At 43.6% G+C, this 25,877-nt stretch overlaps 2 protein-coding genes across 2 annotated transcripts; one reads left to right on the top strand and one right to left on the bottom strand.

The window, feature by feature from the left end:
- The first annotated feature begins 658 nt into the window (after positions 1-658).
- Positions 659-15,948, top strand: LOC140897765 (olfactory receptor 14A16). The gene is made up of 2 exons (XM_073310785.2): positions 659-1,563; positions 15,897-15,948. The coding sequence occupies exons 1-2, from the start codon at positions 659-661 to the stop codon at positions 15,946-15,948; spliced, it is 957 nt and encodes a 318-aa protein (XP_073166886.2).
- Positions 15,949-18,654: 2,706 nt separating this feature from the next.
- On the bottom strand, positions 18,655-19,590 carry LOC140897847 (olfactory receptor 14A16). Its single transcript, XM_073310984.1, has one exon. The coding sequence runs from the start codon at positions 19,588-19,590 to the stop codon at positions 18,655-18,657; it is 936 nt and encodes a 311-aa protein (XP_073167085.1).
- Between the last annotated feature and the right edge of the window lie 6,287 nt (positions 19,591-25,877).

The following is a 25,877-nucleotide window of genomic DNA, read 5'->3' as shown; positions in this document are numbered from 1 at the left end:
AATCAGGAGGGGAGCTGTAATGTCTGTCTCTCACAGTGAGCATGGAAATCTGGCTAGAATGGGGGATGGGGCATCAGGACTCCTGAGCTGTATTCCTGACTCGAGTTTACTGTGTAATTATGGCGGGGTTTGGTCACCTCCATGTGAGATGGTGCTCCCTTTTGGGGCAGTTTAAATGGGGAGTAATTCCATGGCCTGCAGTGAAATTACCCCACATTCGCAGCAGTGCCCTGACAGCAGAATCTGGCTAACCAGACCCCTGATTCCCCTTGGTAAACTGAGGATAGTGACATTTATAAAATGTCATCCAGAGTTTGCGCACATCTGGGTGTCAGAGGTATACAAATACCTCAAAAGCAATTGTTCCTAATTCTCCTCTCCATCACCCTGGTGTAAATTAGGAGTAACTGCACTGGGGTCCATTGACCTGATTCTACTTTCTCTCACCCCAGTGTAAATCAGGAGCAAGTCCACTGAAATCAGTGGAACTGTTTTCCCCATCCTCATTCCCATATTACACCAATCTTCACAAGCTAAGGGTCTGAATCAAGGAAATTCAGGTGGTTTTCACAAAAGGAGAGTTATTTAACTGATCTAATCCTGGCCCTTGCTCTTGTCCCTCCCTCTGCAACCATGACACAATGTCCTAAGGAAGAAAATGTCCAACCAAACCACCATGACCGAGTTCCTTCTCCTGGGATTCTCTGACATTTGGGAGCTGCAGATTTTGCACGTTCTGGTGTTTCTAGTGATTTACCTGGCAGCCCTGGTGGGGAATCTTCTTATCTTCATGGCCATAGCCTTCGACCACCACCTTCACACCCCCATGTACTTCTTCCTGATGAATCTGTCCATCGTAGACCTTGGCTCCATCTCTGTCACCATTCCCAAATCCATGGCCAACTCCCTCATGAACACCAAGTCCATTTCCTATGCTGGATGTGTTGCCCAAGTCTTTTTCCTCCTCTTCTTGCTGGGAGCGGATTTTTCCCTTCTCACCATCATGGCATATGACCGATATGTCGCCATCTGCCAACCACTGCACTATGAGGCAATAATGAACAGCCGAGCTTGTGTCCAACTTGCAGCTGGTTCCTGGATCAGTGGGATTCTCTGCTCTATGCTACACACCGGGAACACGTTTGCATTGACCTTCTGTGGAGGCAACATGGTGGATCAGTTCTTCTGTGAAATCCCCCAGCTACTGAAGCTCACCTGTTCTGACTCATATCTAAGTGAAGTTGGGTTTCTTGTCTTTAGTGTGTGTTTAGTCTTAGGCTTCTTTGTTTTTATCATTGTGTCGTATGTTCAGATCTTCAAATCAGTGCTCAGGATCCCCTCTGAGCAGGGCCGACATAAAGCCTTCTCCACCTGCCTTCCTCACCTCGCTGTAGTATCCCTGTTTATTTTCACTGGCTTATTTGCTTACCTAAAACCCACCTCCAGTTCCCCATCTGCTCTGGATCTTGTGATGGCTGTTCTCTATTCCATGGTGCCACCAATGATGAATCCAATTATCTACAGCATGAAGAACAAAGAGATCAAAGCTGCCCTTAGGAGACTGACTGCGTGTAGGTAATGCATTAATTTTCTGTCTTTCTCTAATTAAAGTTTTCTTACGTAGTATCTTTAAGTATTCATTAATGTCAGTTATTTCCATGACCACACAGCTTGCACACAAACAGGTCTTATTCTGATTTCAGTTGCACCAATGCAAATCCAGATTAACTCCACTGATGTCACTGCTGCTGGGGTGATTTACACCAGTAGAAAATCTGGTCCAGTTGTGGAGTTAAATGGGTGCAGATTGTGTGTGCGAGAGGAATCAGAGTTTCATTCTGTGCCAAAAAAATACCCGTTACACTGCTTGGCCACTTGCAGCCATTCCATGGCCACTGAAAACAATGATGGGAGTTGTCTTGCTTGCTTAAAGCAATTTGCAGCATCTGTGGATCTGGCCAACTGCTGTCAATAGATCTGTATATCCCTTGCCACCTTGTCGTATGTTCAGATCTTCAAATCAGTGCTCAGGATCCCCTCTGAGCAGGGCCGACATAAAGCCTTCTCCACCTGCCTTCCTCACCTCACTGTGGTCTCCCTGTTTGTTTGCACTGGTGCCTTTGCCTACCTGAAACCCACCTCCAGTTCCCCATCTGCTCTGGATCTTCTGGTGGCTGTTTTCTATTCCGTATTGCCACCAATCATGAATCCAATTATCTACAGCATGAGGAGCAAGGAGATCAAAGCTGCCCTGAGGAGATTGACTGGGTGTAGGTAATTCACCAAGAATTAATTTTCTGTCTTTCTCTAATTAAAGTTTTCTTACATAGTATCTTTAAGTATTCATTAACGTCAGTTATTTCCATGACCACACAGCTTGCACACAAACAGGTCTTATTCTGATTTCAGTTGCACCAATGCAAATCCAGATTAACTCCAGATTAAATCTCCAGATTAAATCCAGATTAACATGTCTGATTGTATGACGGGGCTGTGGTGTTTAGATGTTGTGTAGAATATCATCGAATATCAGGGTTGGAAGGGACCTCAGGAGGTCATCTAGCCCAACCCCCTGCTCAAAGCAGGACCAATCCCCAACTAAATCATCCCAGCCAGGGCTTTGTCAAGCCTGACCTTAAAACCTTGAACTCTGTGACTTTATGGATGTGCATGGATGGGGAAGAGGAGAAGGGGCCACACAGAGAATAAACTCCAGTAGAGTCCATTGTGTTTCATTACTACAACTGTCTGCAACACCTTCTCCTTCTGGCTGGGAGAGATGACTCCAGCTCAAATGAAGCTCTTGATCTCTGCAGCCACGCAGTGTCACCATATAAACACCACCCATGGGCAGTGACTGTTCTGAGGCCGCTCTGTGCCCCACCTAGAGGATAGAGGGCTGTTCCAGTGGCTTTCAGGCAGCCTGGTTGTTCAGCTCATGCTGTAGAAGCTCATGCTCTAGATGTCTCTGGTTGAATCCCCCGGGTGTCAGCCTAGATTAGTGGGTGATCCTCACATATGCACAAGTGGCCTGAGAACTTCAGGGGACCTAATTCCTGCACTAATCAGAGGCTGATGTTGCCTACCAACCTACTCTAGAACAGCAGCAGGAGTGAGACCTAAGAGGGGAGGGACTCTTTAGTGAGTGAAGGAGCAGGTTTATTCCTGGATCATCTCAGACATGCCCATTCTTAGTCCCTCTGCACCCTGGAGACCAAAGATGCATGGAATGGGCAGGGGTGTGAGTCCTGCTCTCAGCTCAGGTTGGTAGAACTGGTCAAAGTTAACTTGTCAATGGGAAATGGTTTCCTCAACCTGTTCATGACAGATGCCGCTATGTTTTTAGCTGAGTTAAACAATCTGCCAATGGCTTAGAAAAATGTTTCCCAGCTCTTCCCTTGAATAGGTTGGCCACTGACACATTCCAAGAATACTGGATCTGACAGGCTGGATCACAGAGAATCCCCCTTGGGAGCTGCCATCTGTTGTACCTGGACTTCTTCTGAGCCTGTCTTCTCTGCCAGCTTGGGACTTCAGTGCCTTGCCTGGTTTGAACCAGACACGCTAGCCTGCTACAAACACAGAGCCAGGTCTGAACCACACCCGCCAAAAGCTGCAGGCTTCACTGAAAACAGCTTAAGAAGTGTTCCTGTCTCCAGCAATCAGGTACCCTACTCTGTATGGGGTCCAAACCCCAAATAAATCCATTTTACCCTGTGTAAAGTATAGACAGGATAAACTCATACATTTTTCACTCTCTATAATTCTGATAGAGAGATATGCTCAGGTGTTTGCCCCTCCCCCTAGGAGGTATTAATACATACTCTGGGTTAATTAATAAATCAAAAGTGATTTTATTAAATACAAAAAGTAGGATTTAAGTGGTTCCAAGTAATAAAAGACACAACAAATGAATTACCAAGCAAAATAAAAACAAACACGCTAGTCTATGCCTAATATAGTAAGAAAGTGATTCCAGATGAAATCTCACGCTCAGAGATGTTCCAGTGAGTTTCTTTTAAAGACTAGCCTCCTTCTAATCTGGGTCCATCAATTACTCCACCAATAGGGAGTCAGGCCCCCAGGCTCCCTATATGACAGATAGGGAGATACAGACACCTAAGAATGGGATCCACAAAAGCCAGCATGCTAGGAGGGGGCACCTGAGCTAGCCGATGGGAGATGCCAAGGAGAGGAGTGTGTGGTAGCTCAGAGAGAGATGCCTAAGTCCAGTCAGGGAGGTCCCTGTCTCTGCTAGTGAACCGTGAACAGGGGAAGATAGGCGCATGCTCGGTCCGGGGCCTGATCTGGTAGTACCCTATACTTGATGACATCAAATGGATACTTCGATCTAATCAACAATACCTCGCCCTCCCAAATTCCCAACCACCAGAAACACCTGGAACAAAGAAACAAATCAACTAACCAACAAAATACAGTATACCCTCACTAGAACGAACCCCTGGGGATCGAAGACATTTGTTTGTTAAAACCAGGGGTTCATTATAGCAAAAGAGCCAAGCTGCTGGGGGCAGCAGCTGACACCTTGAACCCCATGGCCATGGCAGAGGTTGACAGGTCTTCCAGCCCTGCATCGGTAGTTGGGGGCAGAGAGCTCCTCCAGCCTCGGGGCTGTCGTGGGGGCAGAATTTTACTCCCCGTCTTGAAAAAAAGGAGAAGAGACAGAGACCCCATGAAGTCCACTAGTGACTTTGATATGGTAACTGATTTTATGTGGAAAGTGCTCTGATACCATGGTGATGGGTGGCAGTACAAAAGCCTCAGACTGATCCATCGATCAATAGATAGAGGGGAATGCATGGGGATGGATGGATAGCTAGACATTGATAAGTTCATGGAGGATAGGTCCATCAATGCCCATTAACCAAGAGGTTCAGGGATTCAACCCTGTGCTCTAGGTGTCCGTAAGCCTCTGTCTGCCAGATACTGGGATTGGACAATACAGGATGGGTCACTCAATAATTGTCCTGTTCTGTTCATTCTCTCTGAAGCATCTGACATTGGCCACTGTGTGTAGACAGGATAATGGACTAGATGAACCATTAATCTGACCCAGTATGGCCATTCTTATGTTCTTAGCTAGACAGATGGATAGTTTCTGATCTTATTTATATAGGTGTAAATTTATAGTATCTCCATTGATCTGAGTGGAGTTTTTCTAGATATTTACCAGTGTAAATACGTCAGTGGGCATAAATGGATTGCACGTTATGTTCTCATGGAAATAATAATGTCAACAGTTGATTATCTTTATAAACAAACACAGAATGAGACGATGGTCATGGGAGAGAGATGGTCATTTTATTTTTTGGAGGATAGCCTTGACCCAATCATTTTCCACAGGGCAGCATTGATATCCTTGGTCCTCATGCTATAAATGATTGGATTCATCATGGGAGGCACCAAGGAATAAAAAAACAGCCACCATGAGATCCAGTCCTGAGACTGAGCTGGAGGTGGGTTTAATATAGGCAAAACTAGCAGTGCAAACAAACATGGAGACCACAATGAGGTGAGGGAGGCAAGTGGAGAAGGCTTTATGCCAGCCCTGCTCAGAGGGGATTCTCAGCACTGTTTTGAAGATCAGAACATATGACACAATTATAAAAACAAAGCAGTTTAAGGCAAAGTACATGCTAAAGGCAATATCCCCAATTTCACTGAGATAGGAGTCATAGCAAGCTGGGGGATTTCACAGAAGAACTGATCCATCTCATTGTCTCCACAGAAGATTATTGCAAATGTGTTTCCAGTGTGCAGTGCAGAATTCAGAACCCCACTGATCCAGGTACTGGCTGCCATTTGGACACAAGATCTCCTGTTCTTGATCTCCTCCAAGTCCACCTGTCCTCCATGTCAGGATAGATAGGTTTTGGCTAATTGGTTCAACTCTCACCCTGACTTTAAAAGCACTAGTCTGTACGAAACAAATTCTGAGGACTATCAGCTTTGCTGCTCACTCAGTTTTACGATCTGGCAGCTACCCCTCTGAAACAGAAATAAGAAGGTATAAAATAGAGTGCATGGATTTAAAATTTTCATATTATTGGACAATATTTGCATTCCCAGTCTTTCTTAAAGCTCAGTTTCCAATTAAGGGTCGTCAAAAATTTTCTGCTTAAATTGTTTTCAAAGGAAAATTGTGTTTTTAATTCATCAAATTTCCATAGAAAGTCTCAGGTATCAAATATATTTCACTGATAACTCATATATTTACAGAGGAGAACTGAAAACCCATGTTTTTTGGGGGTGGATTTAGGCAGAAAAAAATCAGTTTTCTGAAAATTTTAGCTGAAAATGTTTGTTTTTCAGTTACCAAAACATGAACAATCAGAGATTTTTGGGAATTCTATTAAACCCCAATTTAAAAAAAAAAATTCTGATAGGCTCTAGATGTTTGATTGACTTGATAGGAAAAGTCTTAAAGAGTCTCAAACATAATTCAAATATATGGTCTTAAATTAGCCCTATATATTAATATTCTAACATATTTAATTGAAATAGCAAACTTACTGTGCTGGTCTTTGTGGAAGTTTTCCCACCTTGCGATACATTCAAGCCTCCAGTGTTAGGAATCATGAGTCATATCTATCTATCCATCTATCCACCCACTGACAGGATTTTTTGGTTCTCTCTCTCTCTCTCTCTCTCATGCCCCCATCACTGTATTATCCAGCAGTCACTGCTGTGTCCCTTCGCTGGATGTCCTGAGTTGCTGGGTCTTGCTGCAGTTCCTATCAGACAGGGATCTAGTACACAGATGGGGTCTCCCTGCTCCGCTCCTTCGGCAGGCTTGGCTGAGAGGTGATGGACTAAATGGGATGAGGGACTGAAATCCCCTCCCAGCTCTAAAAAGGGCCATGCAGAGGAAGGAGGAAAGTGGGGTGGGAAGGAAGTGGTGGCCAGGGCTGGCCAAAGGAGAGAAGCAGGAGAGAATGTCTGGTGTTTGGAGGTGGGACAGAAGGAAACAGAGATGGGGGGCTGTTCCCTGGGGCTGGGACCATGTCAGAGGAGTGGGGCTGAGCAGAGGAGGGGACTGGTGGGCAGAGGGGTTCAGCAGGGATCTCTGAGGAAGCTGAGTCAGGAACTTTGTGTGGAGAATTGGATCTGGCCATGGCAGGGGGAATCTCAAAGAAAGGGGACTGAGAGCATCCGTGAGGTGGAGGGTTGTGAGAAGGGAGGGAGGGGATTAGGGGTTGGGGGGGGGTTGTTTGGGGGTCTGGGCTGTGTGAGGCAGAGGGAAGGAGACACCCAGGGCTAGAGTAAGAGCATTCAGAGGGTGGAGCATGCGGCAGAGGCTGGAGTCAAAGGGCCTGAATCTCCTCTCCCTGAAACCAGACATACTCCAGTGTAACACCATGGACTTAACGTGAGATGAGTGACGGGGGAATCAGCCCCATTGTCTCCAGTGGGGTTACTCCTGATTTACACCAGGGTGAGTGAGAGGGAAATCAGTTGACTGCAGTGGAGTATTTCTAACTTTTCTTACAATTGGTGTGTTTTGGTGTCGATTTATTGTGCCCAGCTAGAGATCAAACCAGGGCTCAGATCCTCATGCCAGGGTCTCCAAAGCTCAAGGAAAGGAGTACCTGTGGGACCTTAGAGACTAACCAATTTATTTGAGGATGAGCTTTCGTGAGCTACAGCTCACTTCATCGGATGCATACTGTGGAAACTGCAGAAGACATTATATACACAGAGACCATGAAACAATACCTCCTCCCACCCCACTCTCCTGCTGGTAATAGCTTATCTAAAGTGATCATCAAGTTGGGGCCACTCCAGCAGAGTGCAGTCCATCCACTGGCCCTCAGGGAGAAATAAGGTGACAGCGATATTAGCCACAGTGTTTACTTCTCAGTTAGGCGTGTCAGCCTTTGAAGTCGCGCCAAACAGATTGCACTGTGCATATGCATGGCGAGAGGAGGAACTGGTTGAAAACTGTTTCTGACTTTCAGCCTCATAGCTGCTGAAAGTAGAGTGTTCTGGGAAACAAACATAGGTCCTGTGAGTTAAAATCTAACCCTGGACAGAAATCTGTGACTGAAAACAGGAGGCATCTGCCTCTGTTGAAGGGTGTCACTTGAGTACAGCCGAATATTGAGAAGGTGCTGAAACTATTTTTGAAATGAAAATAAATAACCCATGCAGATGCTCACTGGGTGGGGGGAGGGTGATTTGGGGTGGAAGAGTTGGTGGGAAAGGCAGAGAGGAGTTTTGGGGGCAGTGAGAGGCAGGGTGACTATGGGGAGGAGGATAAATGAGGAGGGTGGATAGGAGATGGTTTGGGGGTCAGGAGATGGGGTGGGATGGGACACTGGGAAGGGGTGAGTGACAGCAGCCTGGGGGAAAATGGGGACAGGAGCACCTGACAGCCCCACATTCCCCTCCCATGTCTGTGCCAATATCTGGGGGTTCCCAACCCATCTATGGGGGTCCAACCCTCCCTGCTCCCCTCTCGTGATCTTGGGGGCTTTGCCCTTGCCCTTCTGGGTGGCTGAACCGGTCTCCCTAAATCCTTCCCCATGTATGCTGGGTCTAGGGAAGTGCCGCCCCTTGGGGTGTGAAGCGAAGAAGAGGCAAATGGGAAGCATGCACCGACAATACCGTGAAGACCCTGCTGGCACTGGGGTGGCTGGTACGAGTGGAGCAGTTCAAACCTCTTGGAGTGATTGTTTCAGGGTGCACTGTTTGCTGGAGGGGTTCTCACTCAGCTCAGAATAGCTCATTAAGATGAACAGGTCACTTCACTGAGCCTCCAATGCAGCAGATGGATGCGTCCGGCTTTGGTCTACACTAATGGAAAGTTCTGGGGATGGATCTGAGGGGAACCTGCTCCTGTCCAGAAAAATGTGGTGGTTCTGAAAAGAGTCTTTTGCTTCTCTTGTCATCCATATCCATCCATATCCATCACTATCCATCCATATAATAATTATTCCTTTGAAACAGAAATAAACACGGTTGCAATAGACCAAAAGGATTTGAAATTGCTGTATTATTAAAGATATAAATGTTTCCCACCTTTGCTTAAAGCTCAGTTTCCAAATAGAGGCAGTCAGAGATTTTTTGTCCACTTATTTTTAAAAAATGGGATTTTCAATTAAACAGGAAATGTCCAGGGGAAGTGTCTACTATTCTTGAAAAAAAAAACACTTTTTTTTGTTTGTTTCTTTTCTTTTCACAACTGAAATCCCCAATTTTCTTTTGTTTACAAATTAACATTTTCAATTTACAGCAGGTTTTAGTTAAAAAGAAATTTGTTTTTGATTGCCAAATCCTGAAAACTTTTTGGATTTCGGATTTCTGATGTAGTCAAAATTTTGCACTTATTTTTTTTTTCTAGCTGTATGACTAAAGTGATAGTTAAAGCCTTAAAGAGTTAAAATTGTGATTTAAGTTTAAGGCCTTACATTTGTTCTGTAAATTAATCCCCAAATATATTTCATGGAAATAGTGAATTTACTGTGCTGGTCATTGTGGATTTTTCCCCAGATTGTGAAGCATTCGATCCTCCAGCTCCAGGGTTCTTTGGTCATTATTTCTCTATCTAGAAGACAAAGACACAGCTACCTGAGTCCTTTCAGCCCTCACTCATAGGTGCTGGAACTATGGGTGCTGGGGGTGCTGCCACACCCCCTGGCTTGAAGTAGTAATAACAACCCAAATACATGGTTTCCACCTTCAGTACCCCACTATGAAAATTGTTTCAGCACCATTGCCCTCACTCTGAGAACGAACTGACTGAACTCGATTCAAACCTGTTGCTCTCTGCAGATGAGCTGTGTGTAGCTGATTTTGAACTTCACTGACATTAGAAGACTGATGCTGTAGAAGGCTGTCTGTCCATGTCTATTTCCTAAGGGCTTGCGGGACTCACTCCCTGAAGCTCTGCACAGCTCAGAAGCTGAGACCCAGAGGCAAAAGTTCATAAATTAATAGATTTCAAGCAAAAGGTGCCACTATGATCCCCTAGTCTGACCCCTGCATGGCACAGGCCATAGGATCTCCACCAGGGTACCCTGACTCCAGCCCATCTTCTAATCTGTGAGCCAGGATTACAAAGGGATTTGGGCACCTAAAGATGGAGACAGGCACCTAAAGGGATTTATCAAAGTTCCTAAGTAAGCTAGATGGCTAAGTCCCATGGACATTCAATGGTAGTTTCGTGCCTAACCTGCTTATCTGCTAAGGTAAATACCACTAGGTACCTATCGCCATCTCTATGTGCCTAAACGCCTATGTAATATTAGCCCTGCATCTATCTTGCCCTCTTCCAGGGTCTCCACGTGTCAAGGTTCCTTCCCCACTCTGAACTCTAGGGTACAGATGTGGGGACCTGCATGAAAGACTCCCTAAACTTATTCTTACCAGCTTAGGTTAAAAACTTCTTCAAGGTACAAACTTTGCCTTGTCCTTGAACCCTATGCTGCCACCACCAAGCATGTTAAACAAAGAACAGGAGAAGTGCCCACTTGGAAATGTCTCCCTCCAAAATATCCCCCCAAGCACTACACCCCCTTTCCTGGGAAAGGCTTGATAAAAATCCTCACCAATTTGCATAGGTGAACACAGACCCAAACCCTTGGATCTTAAGAACAATCAGGTTCTTAAAAGAAGAATTTTAATTAAAGAAAAGGTAAAAGAATCACCCCTCTAAAATCAAGATGGTAAATACCTTACAGGGTAATCAGATTCAAAATATAGAGAATCCTTCTAGGCAAAACCTTGTTACAAAAAGACACAAAAAGAGGAATATACATTCCATCCAGCACAGCCTATTTTACCCACCATTAAACAAAAGGAAATCTAACGCATTTCTAGCTAGATTATTTACTAACTTTTTACAGGAGTTCTGAGCTGCATTTTTGATCTGTTCCCAGCAAAAGCATCACACAGACAGACAGACCCTTTGTTCCCTCCCTTCCAGCTTTGAAAGTATCTTGTCTCCTCATTGGTCATTTTGGTCAGGTGCCAGCGACATTATCTTAGCTTCTTAACCCTTTACAGGTGAAAGGGTTTTGCCTCTGGCCAGGAGGGATTTAAAGGTGGTTACCCCTCCCTTTATATTTATGAGAGCGCGTCTTTTGAATTTCAGAAAAATGAAGGCTGGAATTTGCAAAGGAGCCTAAGGGAGTAAGGCATGTATATCTTGAGCACCTATCTCCCTTAGACTCCCTTGAGAATCCCAGCCTCAAATGATAACAAGTACATCCACACAGCAGGGGTGAGAGGTGACCAAGACTCTAGAGTTCCTGTGATCTAAGCCCAGATAGTCAACTGAGGTCCTGCACACTCTGTGCCTCAATTTCTCCAAGTGTATCATAGGAGTTAATTAATGAGCGTCGATAGGTAATTCTCTATGAATCATTTATTTAGCCGTGACCCACAATTTATTTTCTCCATGTAAATACTTATAAACTATGATCAAGTCATCCCTGTATGTTTTCTTTGTTAAGCTAGTTGTTAATTAATTTTTTAATAGAAAATTGTGTTTTCAATTAAACAATTTTTTTTCTCAGAATCCATCTACTTTCCAGGAAAAATTTGATTATTCCTGGAAAGAAAGAAAATTTTGGTTTTCAGCTTAAAATTTCCAGTGTTCAGCTGGTTTTTCGGACTGCCAAAAATTATGGGGAAAATTCAAAATTTTCCAGAGAGGAAAAACATTGTGGCCAGCAGCAGATGTTTTCATTAAATTGACACTAAAAGACTAAAAGAGTTCGGACCGTCATTTCACATTTATGTTCTTAAATTTCTCCTGTATATTAATCCCCCCAAATATGTAACTGAAATAGCAAACTTACTGTGCTGATCTATGTGGAATTTGTCTCAGCTTGTGATGCAGTTGATTCTCAGGCATCAGAATTGTTTGGACACTATCTGTCTGTCTGTCTATCTAGCACCCATCACTGTATTATCCAGCAGCCATTTCTGTGTCCCTTCGCTGGATGTCCTGAGGTGCTGGGTCTCTCTGAAGTTCCTAGCAGAAAGGGATCCACTCCACAGATGGGTGCTCCTACTCCGCTCCTAGGGCAGGCTTGGCTGAGAGGTGATGGACTAAATAGGATCAGGGAATGAAAGCCCCTCCCAGCTCTAGAGCTGATCCCGTCTTGTGCAAGTTTCAGAGATGGTCACAGCACAGGTTGTACCAGCCCAGGGGCTAAATAGCTGAATCTGGTTTCCAGGGCTGTGAGCCCAGCTCTGATCTCACCTCTGAGCAAACTGCCCTGACAACCTGCCCTTGCTGAGCCTAACTCCACAGAGTGCGAACAGCACCTGCCCTGGATCTCACATGATGGCAGCATCCCTGGAAGGACCCTTGGCTAAAAACAAGGCAGGGCTGAATCTCATAGTGTGTGCTCAGGGGTTTGCAGAAATAAATATATATTTATAGCACAAACATGTGACCTACAATAACTAAGAGCTCAGTGGCACCAGAACCTCAGCTCTCCTGGAATGGCCTGGTCCTTCATTAACTCCACATCATTACCTCTGGGGGAGCACAGATGTTTTTTCTCCTGCATTGCGCCAGCAGCTCTTGGGATGCAGCCACCAGAGGAACCCACAGCTCAGGTGGCCCAGGCTGTTTTTAGCTGGTCACTAAGAGGTATGCAGAAGCAAAGTTTAAAAAGTACAGGCCAGGTCCTGAGCAGGTGTAAGTTGATACAGTTCCATTGACTTCTGACTAGCCAGGGCTATTGACAGCAGGTGGCGATCTGGCCTGCTAAACAGGTTCAAATCCATATTCTTTGCCTGTGAAAGTGAACTGAAGATGGGTCAAAAGTTTCTAACCAGCCTGCTCTTTCTTAGAAAGTAAGCAGGGCAGAGATGTAAGGGGCAGATTTCTCACCTCAGCTAGACCTGCGCCAATGTAGAGTAGCTCCATTGACATCACCAGTTTAATGCTGCTGAGGTTCTGGCCCCAAGACTCTGAGCTAAACTCAGCAGTGACATAAACACTGGTGTAAGTTACTTGTCTGTCATCATTGTATTATAGATAGGCTTGGAAGGATTCGATTTTTATTGGTAAATGTGGATAAACTTGGATTGCACTGCGCACACACAAACCGACCAAAAATATTTCCATTGATAATAATCAAAATTTACAGACAAGCAAAGTAAGAAAAATGAGGCTTGAGAATTTATTAGAGTTTGATGTAAGGCTAATTCCTTTGTATATTTGGGCATATGATGTTGCTAATTTATGTTTTAATGGTTATAAAGCTTCAGCTTGTTGAATCTCAGCTTCTACTGTCATTAAATAACTATTGTCTGACACACTCCCCCCATAATTTCCTACAACTGTGAAAATTTAAATTGGTAAAAATTGAAAAATAAATGCTTAAAACACATAATTTTGTGCAACCGTGAAAAATTAAATAGATGAAAATTGGAAAAAAACCACTGAAAAATAAACATTGATATCATCTGTTGAAATTATAAAAGAATAAAAATGAACTTCTCCCAAGCCTCATTATAACCTTGGTGTAAGTGGGAGAGTCCCATTACATGTGCTGATCTGACATTCATACCACACCCAGGGTAAATCTAATCACATCCAAGATGAGAAGGGATAGGCCCGGTCCATGACCTAACAAGAATCTCATTTTGTCGTAAAGACAGATTTTTATTTGATTGGTTTCAGAGAAGCAGCCGTGTTAGTCTGTATTCGCAAAAAGAAAAGGAGTACTTGTGGCACCTTAGAGACTAACAAATTTATTTGAGCATAAGCTTTCGTGAGCTACAGCTCACTTCAATGGATACGTCCGATGAAACACATTGTGAAGAGAGTGGTCACTTTGGATAAGCTATTACCAGCAGGAGAGTGAGTTTGTGTGTGTGGGGGGGCGGAGGGTGAGAAAACCTGGATTTGTGCTGGAAATGGCCCAACTTGATGATCACTTTAGATAAGCTATTACCAGCAGGACAGTGGGGTGGGAGGAGGTATTGTTTCATGGTCTCTGTGTGTATATAATGTCTTCTGCAGTTTCCACGGTATGCATCCGATGAAGTGAGCTGTAGCTCATGAAAGCTCATGCTCAAATAAATTGGCTAGTCTCTAAGGTGCCACAAGTACTCCTTTTCTTTTTGTGAATACAGACTAACACGGCTGTTACTCTGAAACCTGTCGTTATGCAATGAGACTCTCAAACACAGGAAGAAACATAAAACAAGACGTCACACATATTCAGATGGGCCATTCATCCCAACAGAAGCTGAAGATCAGCTATAGAAAAACTATGCCACCATGAATTCCTTCCAACTTCTATCCCCAGTGGGAATGAATCGCTCTATTGCCATTAGAAGTTACACTGTAATTAATCCCAAAGAAGAAAGGCCTAGGAAAGAGCAGACTGGTTAGGAACATTTGACTCTTGTTCAGTTTTCAGATTCAGAGGCAAAGAATACGGATTTGGCCCTTAGTTTTTAGTGTTTGCCTCTGAGTATAAAGCAGCTGAGGATCTTCTGTCAATAAGCTTGTCATAAATATAAAGGGAAGGGTAAACCCCTTTAAAATCCCTCCTAGCCAGAGGAAAAATCCTCTCACCTGTAAAGGGTTAAGAAGCTAAAGGTAACCTCGCTGGCACCTGACCAAAATGACCAATGAGGAGACAAGATACTTTCAAAAGCTGGGAGGAGGGAGAGAAACAAAGGGTCTGTGTCTGTCTGTATGCTGCTTTTGATGGGGATAGAACAGGAATGGAGTCTTAGAATTTTTAGTAAGTAATCTAGCTAGGTATGCGTTAGATTATGATTTCTTTAAATGGCTGAGAAAAGAACTGTGCTGAATAGAATGACTATTTCTGTCTGTGTGTCTTTTTTGTAACTTAAGGTTTTGCCTAGAGGGATTCTCTATGTTTTTAATCTAATTACCCTGTAAGGTATCTACCATCCTGATTTTATAGAGGTGATTCCTTTACCTCTATTTACTTCTATTTCTATTAAAAGTCTTCTTGTACGAAAACTGAATGCTTTTTCATTGTTCTCAGATCCAAGGGTTTGGGTCTGTGGTCACCTATGCAAATTGGTGAGGATTTTTACCAAACCTTTCCCAGGAAGTGGGGTGCAAGGGTTGGGAGGATTTTGAGGGGAAAGACATGTCCAAACTACGTTTCCCAGTAAACCCAGTTAGAGTTTGATGGTGGCAGTGGATATTCCAAGGACAAAGGATAAAATTAATTTGTACTTTGGGGAAGTTTTAACCTAAGCTGGTGAAAGTAAGCTTAGGAGGTTTTCATGCAAGTCCCCACATCTGTACCCTAGAGTTCAGAGTGGGGGAGGAACCTTGACAAAGCTCTTAGCTAAAAATCACATCTCTGTGCTATAAATACATATTTATTTCTGCAACCCCCTTGGGACACCCACTAGGCCTCAGCCCTGCCTGTTTTTAGCCAAGGGTCCTTCCAGGGATGTTGCCATCGGGTAAGATCCAGGGCAGGTGCTGTTGCCCCTCTTTGGGGTGAGGGTCAGCTAGAGCAGATTGTCAGGATGGTTTGTAAAATCCCCCAGCTCCTCAAACTCCCCAGCTCTAATTCAGAACTCAGTGAGACTACGTATCTTGCCTTTAGTATGTCCTTAGCCTTCACCTGTTTTGTTTTAATAATTGTGTCATATGTTCAGATCTTCAAAACAGTGCTGAGAATCCCCTCTGAGCAGGGCCGGCATAAAGCCTTCTCCACCTGCCTTCCTCACCTGGCTGTAGTCTCCGTGTTTGTTTCCACTGGCATCTTTGCCTACATTAAAAACCCACCTCCAGCTCGACATGAGGTCTGGATCTCCTGGCGACTGTTCTCTACCCTGTGGAACCGCCAGTGATGATTCCAATCATCTATAGCCTGAGGAACAAGGAGATCAAAGCTGCTCTGTGGAAAATGATTGGGTCAACGCTATTCTCCAAAAAATAAAATGGCCATCTTTCTCCCATGACCGTCATCTCATTCTGTTTTTTTATAAATATAATCAACTGATGACATTATTGTTTCCATGAGAACCTAGTGTGCAATCCATTTATGCACACTGAGGGATTTACACTGGTAAATATCCAGACAAATGCCCCTCAATTCAATGGGGTTACTATAGATTTACACTAGCATAAATATCAAAATCTATCTATCCCCAGCCACACCCATCTATCTATCTATCTGTATGTGGCTTTTATATTGCTGCCCATCACCATGCTATCTGAGCACATTCCACATAAAATCAGTAGACATATAAAAGTTTTCAAGGGGTCTAAGGCTCTTCACCGTTTGGGCAGAGGGGTAAAAATTGTACTTGGGATACGAGTTGTTTGTTTCTCTGCTTGACTGTATCTTCTGGGTTTTTTTGTTTTGTTGATTTTATTCTTTGGTTGGTTGATTCGTTTCTTTGTGCCAGATGTTTTTGGGGGTGGGAGTTTGGGAGGGTGGGGTCTTTTTGGTTCAATGGCAGTATCAATTTTTTAACATCTAGTATTGGGTGTGTCAATGTGTCGTCTCTTCAATGGGGTTTTCTGAGAGAGCTGAAGGCATGTTTTGACAATAGTGAACAGGAGGAAAAGAGTTTCTGTAGGCATCTGGCTAATTTTTCAGCAGGTGCAGCTGGGTTCAGCACCTGCAGTTATTCCCTGGAGTAAGTTGAGCAACCAGCTGGCCTTTTCTAAACAAATTATGATTTATTTACCACCATAATAGAGCATCACATAAAAGAAAATATTGCAGATATCATCACACCAGTGGCTTTGGTAGGGTAAACATTTGGCCTCATTATCCAGAGCCAGTTTGTCTTTAGGAAACAATGGAAAACCTTTCACTTCAGAAAATCCTTTTCACCATAGGAATAACACAACATTCATTGCTTTATTTAAATAAAATAATAAAAGGATCCCTAGACAAGGCTCCATGCAGCCTGACCCATTCATAAAGTCACATAGTCACAGAGTTCAAGTTAAGAAGGGACCACCAGATCATCCAGTCTGCACACCCACACACTACACCCAACAAGTGAAACGAGACCAAAGTAAATGAGACCCACAGGAGACCAGATGGTTCTGTGCCACAGGCAGAGAATAGGAGGAACTGAGGGCACCAGTGCCTGACCCCGCAATGGCAGGGAGATGATTAAGTGAGATAGACCCAGATAATCCTGGCAAGTGACCCGCCCCCCACACATCAGAGGAAGGACAACTCCCCCCCCCCACCAAAGACAACACCAATCTGAGCTGGGGGAAAATTCCTTCCCAACCCCACAAATGGTGATGAATTAGACCTTGAGCATGTAAGCAAGAAACAGCCAGCAAAGCACCAGAGAGAGAGAGAATGGCTGAAAATGCAGAGCCCTGGCACATGCCACCCAATGTCCCATCTCCAGGCATGGCCACCCCCAATGCTTCAGTGGAAGGAGATAAAAAACCCACCCAGAATGCACTGGGGAGGGGGGATGCCTTCCTGACCCCTGCCAGTGGCCAGATGAAACCCTGAAGCATGAGTTTTAGGAACATAAGACATAAAGCAAAAGTAAGCCCTGCCCCCCCACCATCACAAGGAATCCCATCATACAATCACATTCATAAAATTTGTCCAGCTCTTTCTTAAAACTAATTAAGTTTTTTGCCCCACAACTCCTATTGGGAGGCTGCTCCAGAAACTGCACCCCCTCTAATAGTTGGAAACCTTCCTGTAATTTCTAGCCAGTATCTGGATCTCTCACACTCCCAAATGTACACTCGATCCAGGCTAACACAGTGTGGCTTCTTGTCCCCATCTAGTGGGTAGACCACATATGTCAGTTTATGAGCCTAGAAGGCTTTGTCCTTCAGTGCAGGCTCATGCTTGAAACTCTGAAAGCCCTGGGTTCAAATCTCTGCAAATTATCTGTGAAGGGACATTGTTATAGTGTTACACATAGAAGCACACAAAATAGACTCTTCCCTCCCTCTGCACACACAACTACTCCACATATACACAAACGTGACAAAACACACAAGTGTAGAGTCCAGATTTGCTCCAGTGTAACTGAGATCAGAATACAGCTCTAAAGGCTCAGCTGCAAAGTGAGAAGGCTGCAGTAATTGAAAGAAATGTGGCCACTCTCCAATAAATATACATGTCAAACCCCAATTAGTATAAGTTGGCCTAGCTCCAATAAAGTCAATAGGCCTGATCCCCAAATGCCGTACATTGGTTTAGCTCCATCCAAGTCAACATTGATTTAATGAGGATCCACCCCAACATTGATTTAATGAGGATAGGTGTCTATCACATACACCAGTTTAACACCAGTCTGACTCCTTTGGTTCCAATGAAGCCATTCCTGATTTATACACACAAAGGCAAGAAAATCCTCATACTTGTTTTTAGTGGCCATGAATCAGGTACAAATGGCCAAGGAGTCTACCAGGTATTGTTTTGGCAGAGAATGAAAGTCTGATTCTTCTCACATGCAGAGTGTACACCAATTTAACTCCACAACTGGGCCAGATCTTCTGCTGGTGTAAATCAGCCCAGCTGCATTAACATCAGTGGAGTTAATCTGGCTTTGCAACAGTGCAGCTGAGATCAAAATCTGACCTGTGTGAGTGTAAGCTGTCATGGATATAATTGACTTTAATGAAGAGGGAAAGTGAGGGAACATTTATTGTGGAAAGGCAGAAAATTAATTATTGGTGAATAACTTCCACCCAGTCAGTCTCCTCAGGGCACCTTTGATTTCCTTGTTCCTCATGCTGTAGATGATTGGATTCATCACTGGTGGCACCATGGAATAGAGAACAGCCACCACAAGATCCAGAGTAGATGGGGAACTGGAGATGGGTTTCAGGTAAGCAAAGAAGCCAGTGAAAATAAACAAGGAAACCACAATGAGGTGAGGAAAGCAGGTGGATAGGGCTTTATGCTGGCCCTGCTCAGAGGGGATTCTGAGCACTGATTTGAAGATCTGAACATATGACACAATGATAAAAACAAAGCAGCCTAAGGCTAAACATATACTAAAGGCAAGAACCCTAACTTCTCTCAAATATGAGTCAGAGCAGGTGAGCTTGAGTAGCTGGGGGATTTCACAGAAGAACTGATCCACTATGTTGCCATTACAGAAGGTCAATGCAAACACGTTTCCAGTATGTAGCACAGAGTAGAGAATCCCACTGATCCAGGCACTGGCTGCAAGTCGGACACAAGCTCTGCTGTTCATCATTGCCTCATAGTGCAGTGGTTGGCAGATGGCGACATATCGGTCATACGCCATGACGATGAGAAGGGAAAAATCTGCTGTCAGGAAGGAGAGAAGGAAAAAGACTTGGGCAACACATCCAGCATAGGAAATGGACTTGGTGTTCAAGAGGGAGTTGGCCATGGATTTGGGGACAGTGACAGAGATGGAGCCAAGGTCTACGACGGAGAGATTCATCAGGAAGAAGTACATGGGGGTGTGAAGGTGGTGGTCGAAGGCTATGGCCATGAAGATAAGAAGATTCCCCACCAGGGCTGCCAGGTAAATCACTAGAAACACCAGAACGTGCAAAATCTGCAGCTCCCAAATGTCAGAGAATCCCAGGAGAAGGAACTCGGTCACAGTGGTTCGGTTGGACATTTTCTTTCTCAGGACATCGTGTGATGGCTGTGGAGGGAAGGACAAGAGCAAGGGCCAGGATTAGATCAGTTAAATAACTCTCCTTTTGTGAAAACCACCTTAATTTCCTTGAGTTTGACCCTTAGCTTGTGAAGATTGGTGTAATATGGGAATGAGGATGGGGAAAACACCCCACTCACTCCAGTGGAGTTACTCCTGATTCACACTGGGGTGATGGAGAGGAGAATTAGGACCAATTGCTTTTGAGTAGGGCTGTCAATTAATTGCAGTTAACTCAAGCAATAAACTCAAAACCAATTAACTTGATTAAATTAATCGTGATTAATTGTGGTTTTAATCGTACTGTTAAACCATAATAGAATACCAATTTAAATTTATTATAAATGTTTTTGGATGTTTTTCTACATTTTCAAATATATTTATTTCAATTACAACACAGAATACAAAGTGTACAGTGCTCACTTTATATTACTATTTTTGATTACAAACGTTTGCTTACTTCTTTAACTTGCTGGCAAGAATACTGTGGGAAACTGAATCAAAAGCTTTGCTAAAGTCAAGATACAATTCAAATCTTTTCTCATCATCAGTCAGCCTTTTGTTTATTTTTTTACAGTGCAAATCTTTGTAATCAAAAATAATAATATAAAGTGACTTCTGTACACTTTGTATTCTGCATTCTAATTGAAATCAATATATTTGAAAATGTAGAAAAACATCCCAAAATATTCTAAATAAATTTCAATTGGCATTCTATTATTGTTTAACAGTGCAATTAAAACTGCGATTAATTGTGATTATTTTTTTTAATCATTTGACAGCCCTACTTTTGAGGTACATGTATAACTTTGCCACCCAGAGGTGGACGAGCTCTGGATAACGGTATATAAATGTCACTATCCTCAGTTTACTGAAGGGAATCGGGGGCCTGGTTGGCCAGATTCTGCTGTCAGGGGCACTGCTGTGAATGTGGAGTAATTTCACTGCATGCCATGGAATTACTCCCCATTTAAACTGCTCTAAACGGGAGCAGCATCTAGCATGGAGGTGACCGAGCCCAGTCATAATTACACAGTGAACTCTAGTGAGGAATACAGCCCATGGGTCCTGACACCCCATCCCCCGTTCTAGCCGGGGTTCCACTCTCACTGTGAGACAGACATTACAGCTCCCCTCCTGATTCTCTAACCACTCAACTAAATTCCCTCCCAGAGCCTGGAAGAGAACCCTGGAGTCCTGACTCCCAGTTTGCTCCCTGCTCTAACCCACAAGCCAAGAGTTCTGGATCTGCCCACTGAGCTCAACTCCATCCCAGAGCTGGGAACACAACTGAGGTGGCTGGACTCCCAGTCCTCTCCTCTAATCACTACCTTTGACTGCATCTCAGCCTCTCTCTGGCCAATGACTCTCCATGGCCATCAGGAATGACTGCGGCGAGTGACAATGGAGAGTCATTGGGACAGGGAATTCTCCAGCGTGGTAATTGGCGCACTCATCTTGTGTCTGGCACAGCCAAGTTCAAGTCCCTGCTCCAGTGACTACTTAATTATTGATACAAAATGGAGCTGCCTCAACAGGAGAGAATGAGAAAAGTACCTCTCTAGGTAACCCATTACCGTGCTTCACCACCCTCCCAGTGAAATACTGTTTCCTAATATCCAACCTGGACCTCCCCCACTGCAACTTGAGACCACTGCTCCTTGCTCTGTCTTCTGCCACCACTGAGAACAGCTGAGCTCCATCCTCTTTGGAAGCCCCCTTCAGGTAGTTGAAGGCTGCTATCAAATCCCCCCTCACGCTTCTCTTTTGCAGACTAAATAACCATCAGCATCTCCTCATAAGTCATGTGCCCCAGCCTCCTAATAATTTTTGTTGCCCTCCGCTGGACTCTCTCCAATTTGTCCACATCCCTTATGTAGTGGGGGGACCACAACTGGATGCAATATTCCAGGTGTGGCCTCACCAGTGTTGAATAGAGGAGAATAATCACTTCCCTCGATCTGCTGGCAATGCTCCTACTAATGCAGCCCAGTATGCCATTGGCCTTCTTGGCAACAAGGGCACACTGATGACTCATATCCAGCTTTCTGATCCACTGTAATCCCCTGTTCCTTTTCTGCAGAACTACTGCTTAGCCAGTCAGTCCCCAATCTGTAGCAATGTAAGGGATTCTTCCTTCCTAAGTACAGGACTCTGCACTTGTCCATGTTGAACCTCATCAGATTTCTTTTGGCCCAATCCTCCAACTTGTCTAGGTCATTCTGGACCCTATCCCTACCCTCCAGTGTATCTACCTCTCCCTGCAGCTGAGTGTCATCTGCGAACTTGCGGACGGTCAAATTCATCCCATCATCCAGATCATTAATAAAGATGATTAACTAAACCAGCCCCAGGACCAACCCCTGGGGCACTCCAATTGATACCAGCTGCCAACTAGACTTTAAGCCATTAGTCACTACCCACTCAGCCTGACAACCTAGCCAGCTTTCTATCCACCTTTTAGTCCATTCACTAATCCATACTTCTTTAATTTGCTGGCAAGAATACTGTGGAAGACCATATCAAAAGCTTTGCTAAAGTCAAGATACAATTCAAATCCCTGCTCATCATCAATCAGAAGGAAGGTTTGAACCTGGGTCTGTCACATGCCAGCTTATTACCCTAACCACTCAGCTTCAAGTTATGGGGGGAAGGGGTGCCTGTCCTTATGAGAGACAGAAATGGGACTCAGTAGTTCTGGTTCCTCTCTGCCTGCTCTCTACACTGGAGTGAACTTCCTCCCAAATCCACAAATAGAACCCAGGACTCCTGGCTCTCAGTCCCTACAACTCTAACCCACTAGACCCCATACCCTTCCCAGAGCTGCGGATAGAAACCAGGAATCCTGGATCCCAACCCTGCTGCTCTAACCCACTAGACTCAACTCCCCTTGCAGCAATCTAATAGTCAGAAGTAAAAATAAACATGGAAAAAAGAAAGAGGAGTACTTGTGGCCCCTTAGAGACTAACAAATTTATTTGAGCATAAGCTTTCGTGGGCTAAAACCCACTTCATCGGATACATGCAGTGGAAAATACAGTAGGAAGATATATATATATATATACACAGAGAACATGAAAAAATGGGTGTTGCCATGTCCACTATAATGAGAGTGATCAGTTAAGGTGACAAGTATCAGACGGGTAGCCATGTTAGTCTGGATCTATAAAAGCGGCAAAGAGTCCTGTGGTGCCTTATAGACTGACAGACGTATTGGAGCTTAAGCTTTCGTGGGTGAATACCAACTTTGTCGGATACATGTCAGTTAAGGTGAGTTATTATCAGCAGGAGAAAAAAAACCTTTTGTAGTGATAATCAGGATGGCCCATTTCCAACAGTTGACAATGAACATAGAGATAGAGAAAGAGAGGGAGAACTAGACACAAACTGACGGATAGATAGATAGATAGATAGATAGATGTAACAACAAACTAACAGAGAGACACAAGTTAGAAAAGAACAGATACAGAGAGTGAGAGAGAAACACAGAACTAACACAAGCTAAAGGTAGATAGAGAAGTAAAAACAAACTAATTGAGAGAGAAAAGTACAAACAGACAGACAGACAGCAATAACAACAAACTAATGTATAAATAGAGAAAAGTAACAGTGAGCTGATAGTGTTTGTCACATTTTTTTGACAATTTTAATGTAAACTTCTCAGTTCATTCTAAAAAAATATTTGTGTCAATTTGATCAATTCCCCCACTCCCAATAGGAGGAAACTGTGGCATGGATATTCTGCCCTCTCTTTCCTAAGGTAAGTGCTTTGGATTACCTCAGTTTCCCATGCCCAAATCGAGCTAAGAGTGAAACTCTGAAAAAAAATACATATTGTCATTTACAATTTTGTCCTTAAAGAGCCACTCTGTAATCCCCAAATATATTTCATTGCAAGAGCAAACTTACAGTGCCGGTCTGTGTGGAATCCATCAGACTGAGATGTCTTTTCTCCTCGAGCTACAGACTGCAATTGGTTGCCCCTCTCTCTCCAGCCCCATACACACCGCTCTATCAATCTCTCTGTCTAATGCTCCTATCACTATATTATGAGAGGACATTCCCCCACTGCACTGAGCCTGAGCTGCTGGAAATACATTGAGATCTGTGCTGTCTGCAGATGAGCTCTGTGTCAAAAAGATTGGTGCTGTGGGAAGGTGATTTATCCATGTCTGTTTTCTAAGGCCTGTGGGACTCATTCCCTGGAGCCCTCAATAGCCCAAAAGCAACAGTACATTTCTCTTGCCCTCTACTTCTCTGTAGAGTTTCCAGAAACTAAAATAATCACGATTACAATTAGGCAGCAGGGTCTAGAGGAAAGTTGTGAGGCAAACACTGACCTGCTGTGTTACCCGGGGAAAGTCATTCCCTGGGGCTGTCTTTTCCCTCCCATCCTTTGCCTGTCTTTTCTACTCTAAGCTCGTTCAGGTGGAGTCTTTGTCGTACCTAATGAAATGGGCCTCTGACATCAGATGCAACTATCAGATAATTAATTAATTATTAAAAAGCTAAAGGCCAAGGTGTCCTGAGATTTGATCCCAACTATTCCTCTGACTGTTCAGTCACTTCACTGCTCCGTTTCTCAGTTTGTCATCCATCAAATGGGGATAATAATTACAACTTGGAGGATAATTCATAATGAATAGCCATGCTCAAAAATATCTTCCTGGCAAAATAGATTTTTGAAGAAAAATTGCTTGTCATTGAAAATAATTTTGGTGTGGAAAAAAATTCATTTTGGACTCATTTTTCTATGGGTTTTTGTTTGTCGGTGTGGGGAAGCTGTTTTTGGTTTTCTTTTTATGAAAACCTGGAGATGGAAACCTTTTCTTGGGGAAAAAGTTTTCAATATCAGAAATCTTTTCTCCAAACTAGAAAATATGCACCATAAAGTGGCATTTTTACTAGAGAAAATTTTTGAAAACCAAACACTTTTCAGTCTCCAGTTTCATTTTTTGCCCAGCCCCCATCCAAAAGCAATATTATGGGATGTTTCTAATGAAAACAAAGCAATGACATTTCTCAGAAAAATACAATTTTCATTTTTGACCAGCTTTAATAATGAATAATTAAAACTAAATTAAATGCATTTGAGTTGATATGGGTGCAACATTCATTGGAATTTTATTTGACAACATCTGCTTGTTATAGATCAGAGGAACTGTCTAATTGAGTCAGACCTTTGGACCATCTAGTCCAGGATCCTGTCCCTGGCAGTGGCTAGTACCACCTGATTCAGAGGAAGGTCTAAGGTGCCCCATAGAGGACAATTCTTGAATAATCTGCCCATGGTGGAGTCTCACCGTCATCAGCTAATGAATGGATCTATGGTGTGAGGAAGGCGAGTTTCTATCCTTCAGAGAGTTTTATCTACTCTAAAGTAACTGCATGCGCACATTATCCATATAGACTGGAATGTTTGAAGGTACCTACTGGATTTGCATGCCTAAATCCAGTTTGCTTTCAATAGGAGTGCCCAGCTCCATTAATCCCCTTTGAAAATCTCGCCTAGTTTATTATTAATTACTTATTTCATAGATTCTCCATCACTGAGAACTTTCAAATCAAGATTGGATGTTTTTCTAAAGGATCTGCTCTAGGTATTATTTTGGGGACATTCTCTGGGCTGGGTTGTACAGGGGGTCAGACTAGAAGGTCACAATGGTCTTTTCTGGCCTTGGAATCTATTAATCTAATTTGAACTCCCCCAAGAATGGGAACAAAGTGTCTCCAAAAAACTCACAAAAATGGTAGTTCTTTTAAATTGTTAAATTTCTATGAATTATGTAAAGAAAGTTTGAATTGTTTTAAGGGAGTAAGATGATTCTGACCCCCCCCCGCCGTGTTTTTGACCAGCTCTAGTAAAATTAATTCCGGGAGATATTAGCTGAATTAGGCCACACCTCAGAGTAACACATCTCCACCTCTCTCAGTGACGTAGGCTACAGCTTTGTACATGTCATAATATCTCCTGGGGACAGATTTCTGTCCAGGACTCTACAACAATCAAACATTAAACCAGTTCCTTGACAATCCCAGTTTTGTGCTCATGGTGGGGCCAGCATGACCAGTGATGGAATTTTCGAGGTTGCCTATAGATATTTGGCCATCAAATTCCAGTTAGTTTTAATGAGGATTTGCTTTTTCTTTGGGTCTCTGAACTTTTGTATGCCAGATCCCTCTGGTCACTTTGAAAACCTCAGCCTAGGAATCTAGCCAATGTTGTGGGAACAACAATGCAGTGAATG

This window comes from Lepidochelys kempii, chromosome 14 (genome assembly GCF_965140285.1).
Source record: "Lepidochelys kempii isolate rLepKem1 chromosome 14, rLepKem1.hap1, whole genome shotgun sequence".
NCBI classification, from domain to species: Eukaryota; Metazoa; Chordata; order Testudines; family Cheloniidae; genus Lepidochelys; species Lepidochelys kempii.
The sequence above is the reverse complement of the archived record's forward strand: the minus strand, read 5'-3'. Positions and strand labels throughout refer to the sequence as shown.

Excerpts from the sequence above, each read along its gene's own strand:
- LOC140897765 (XM_073310785.2), top strand. The coding sequence starts at position 659 with ATGTCCAACCAAACCACCATGACCGAGTTCCTTCTCCTGGGATTCTCT. Across the intron at positions 1,564-15,896 it reads AAAGCTGCCCTTAGGAGACT|ATTGGGTCAACGCTATTCTC; the intron begins GACTGCGTGTAG and ends CTGTGGAAAATG.
- LOC140897847 (XM_073310984.1), bottom strand. The coding sequence starts at position 19,590 with ATGTCCAACCGAACCACTGTGACCGAGTTCCTTCTCCTGGGATTCTCT.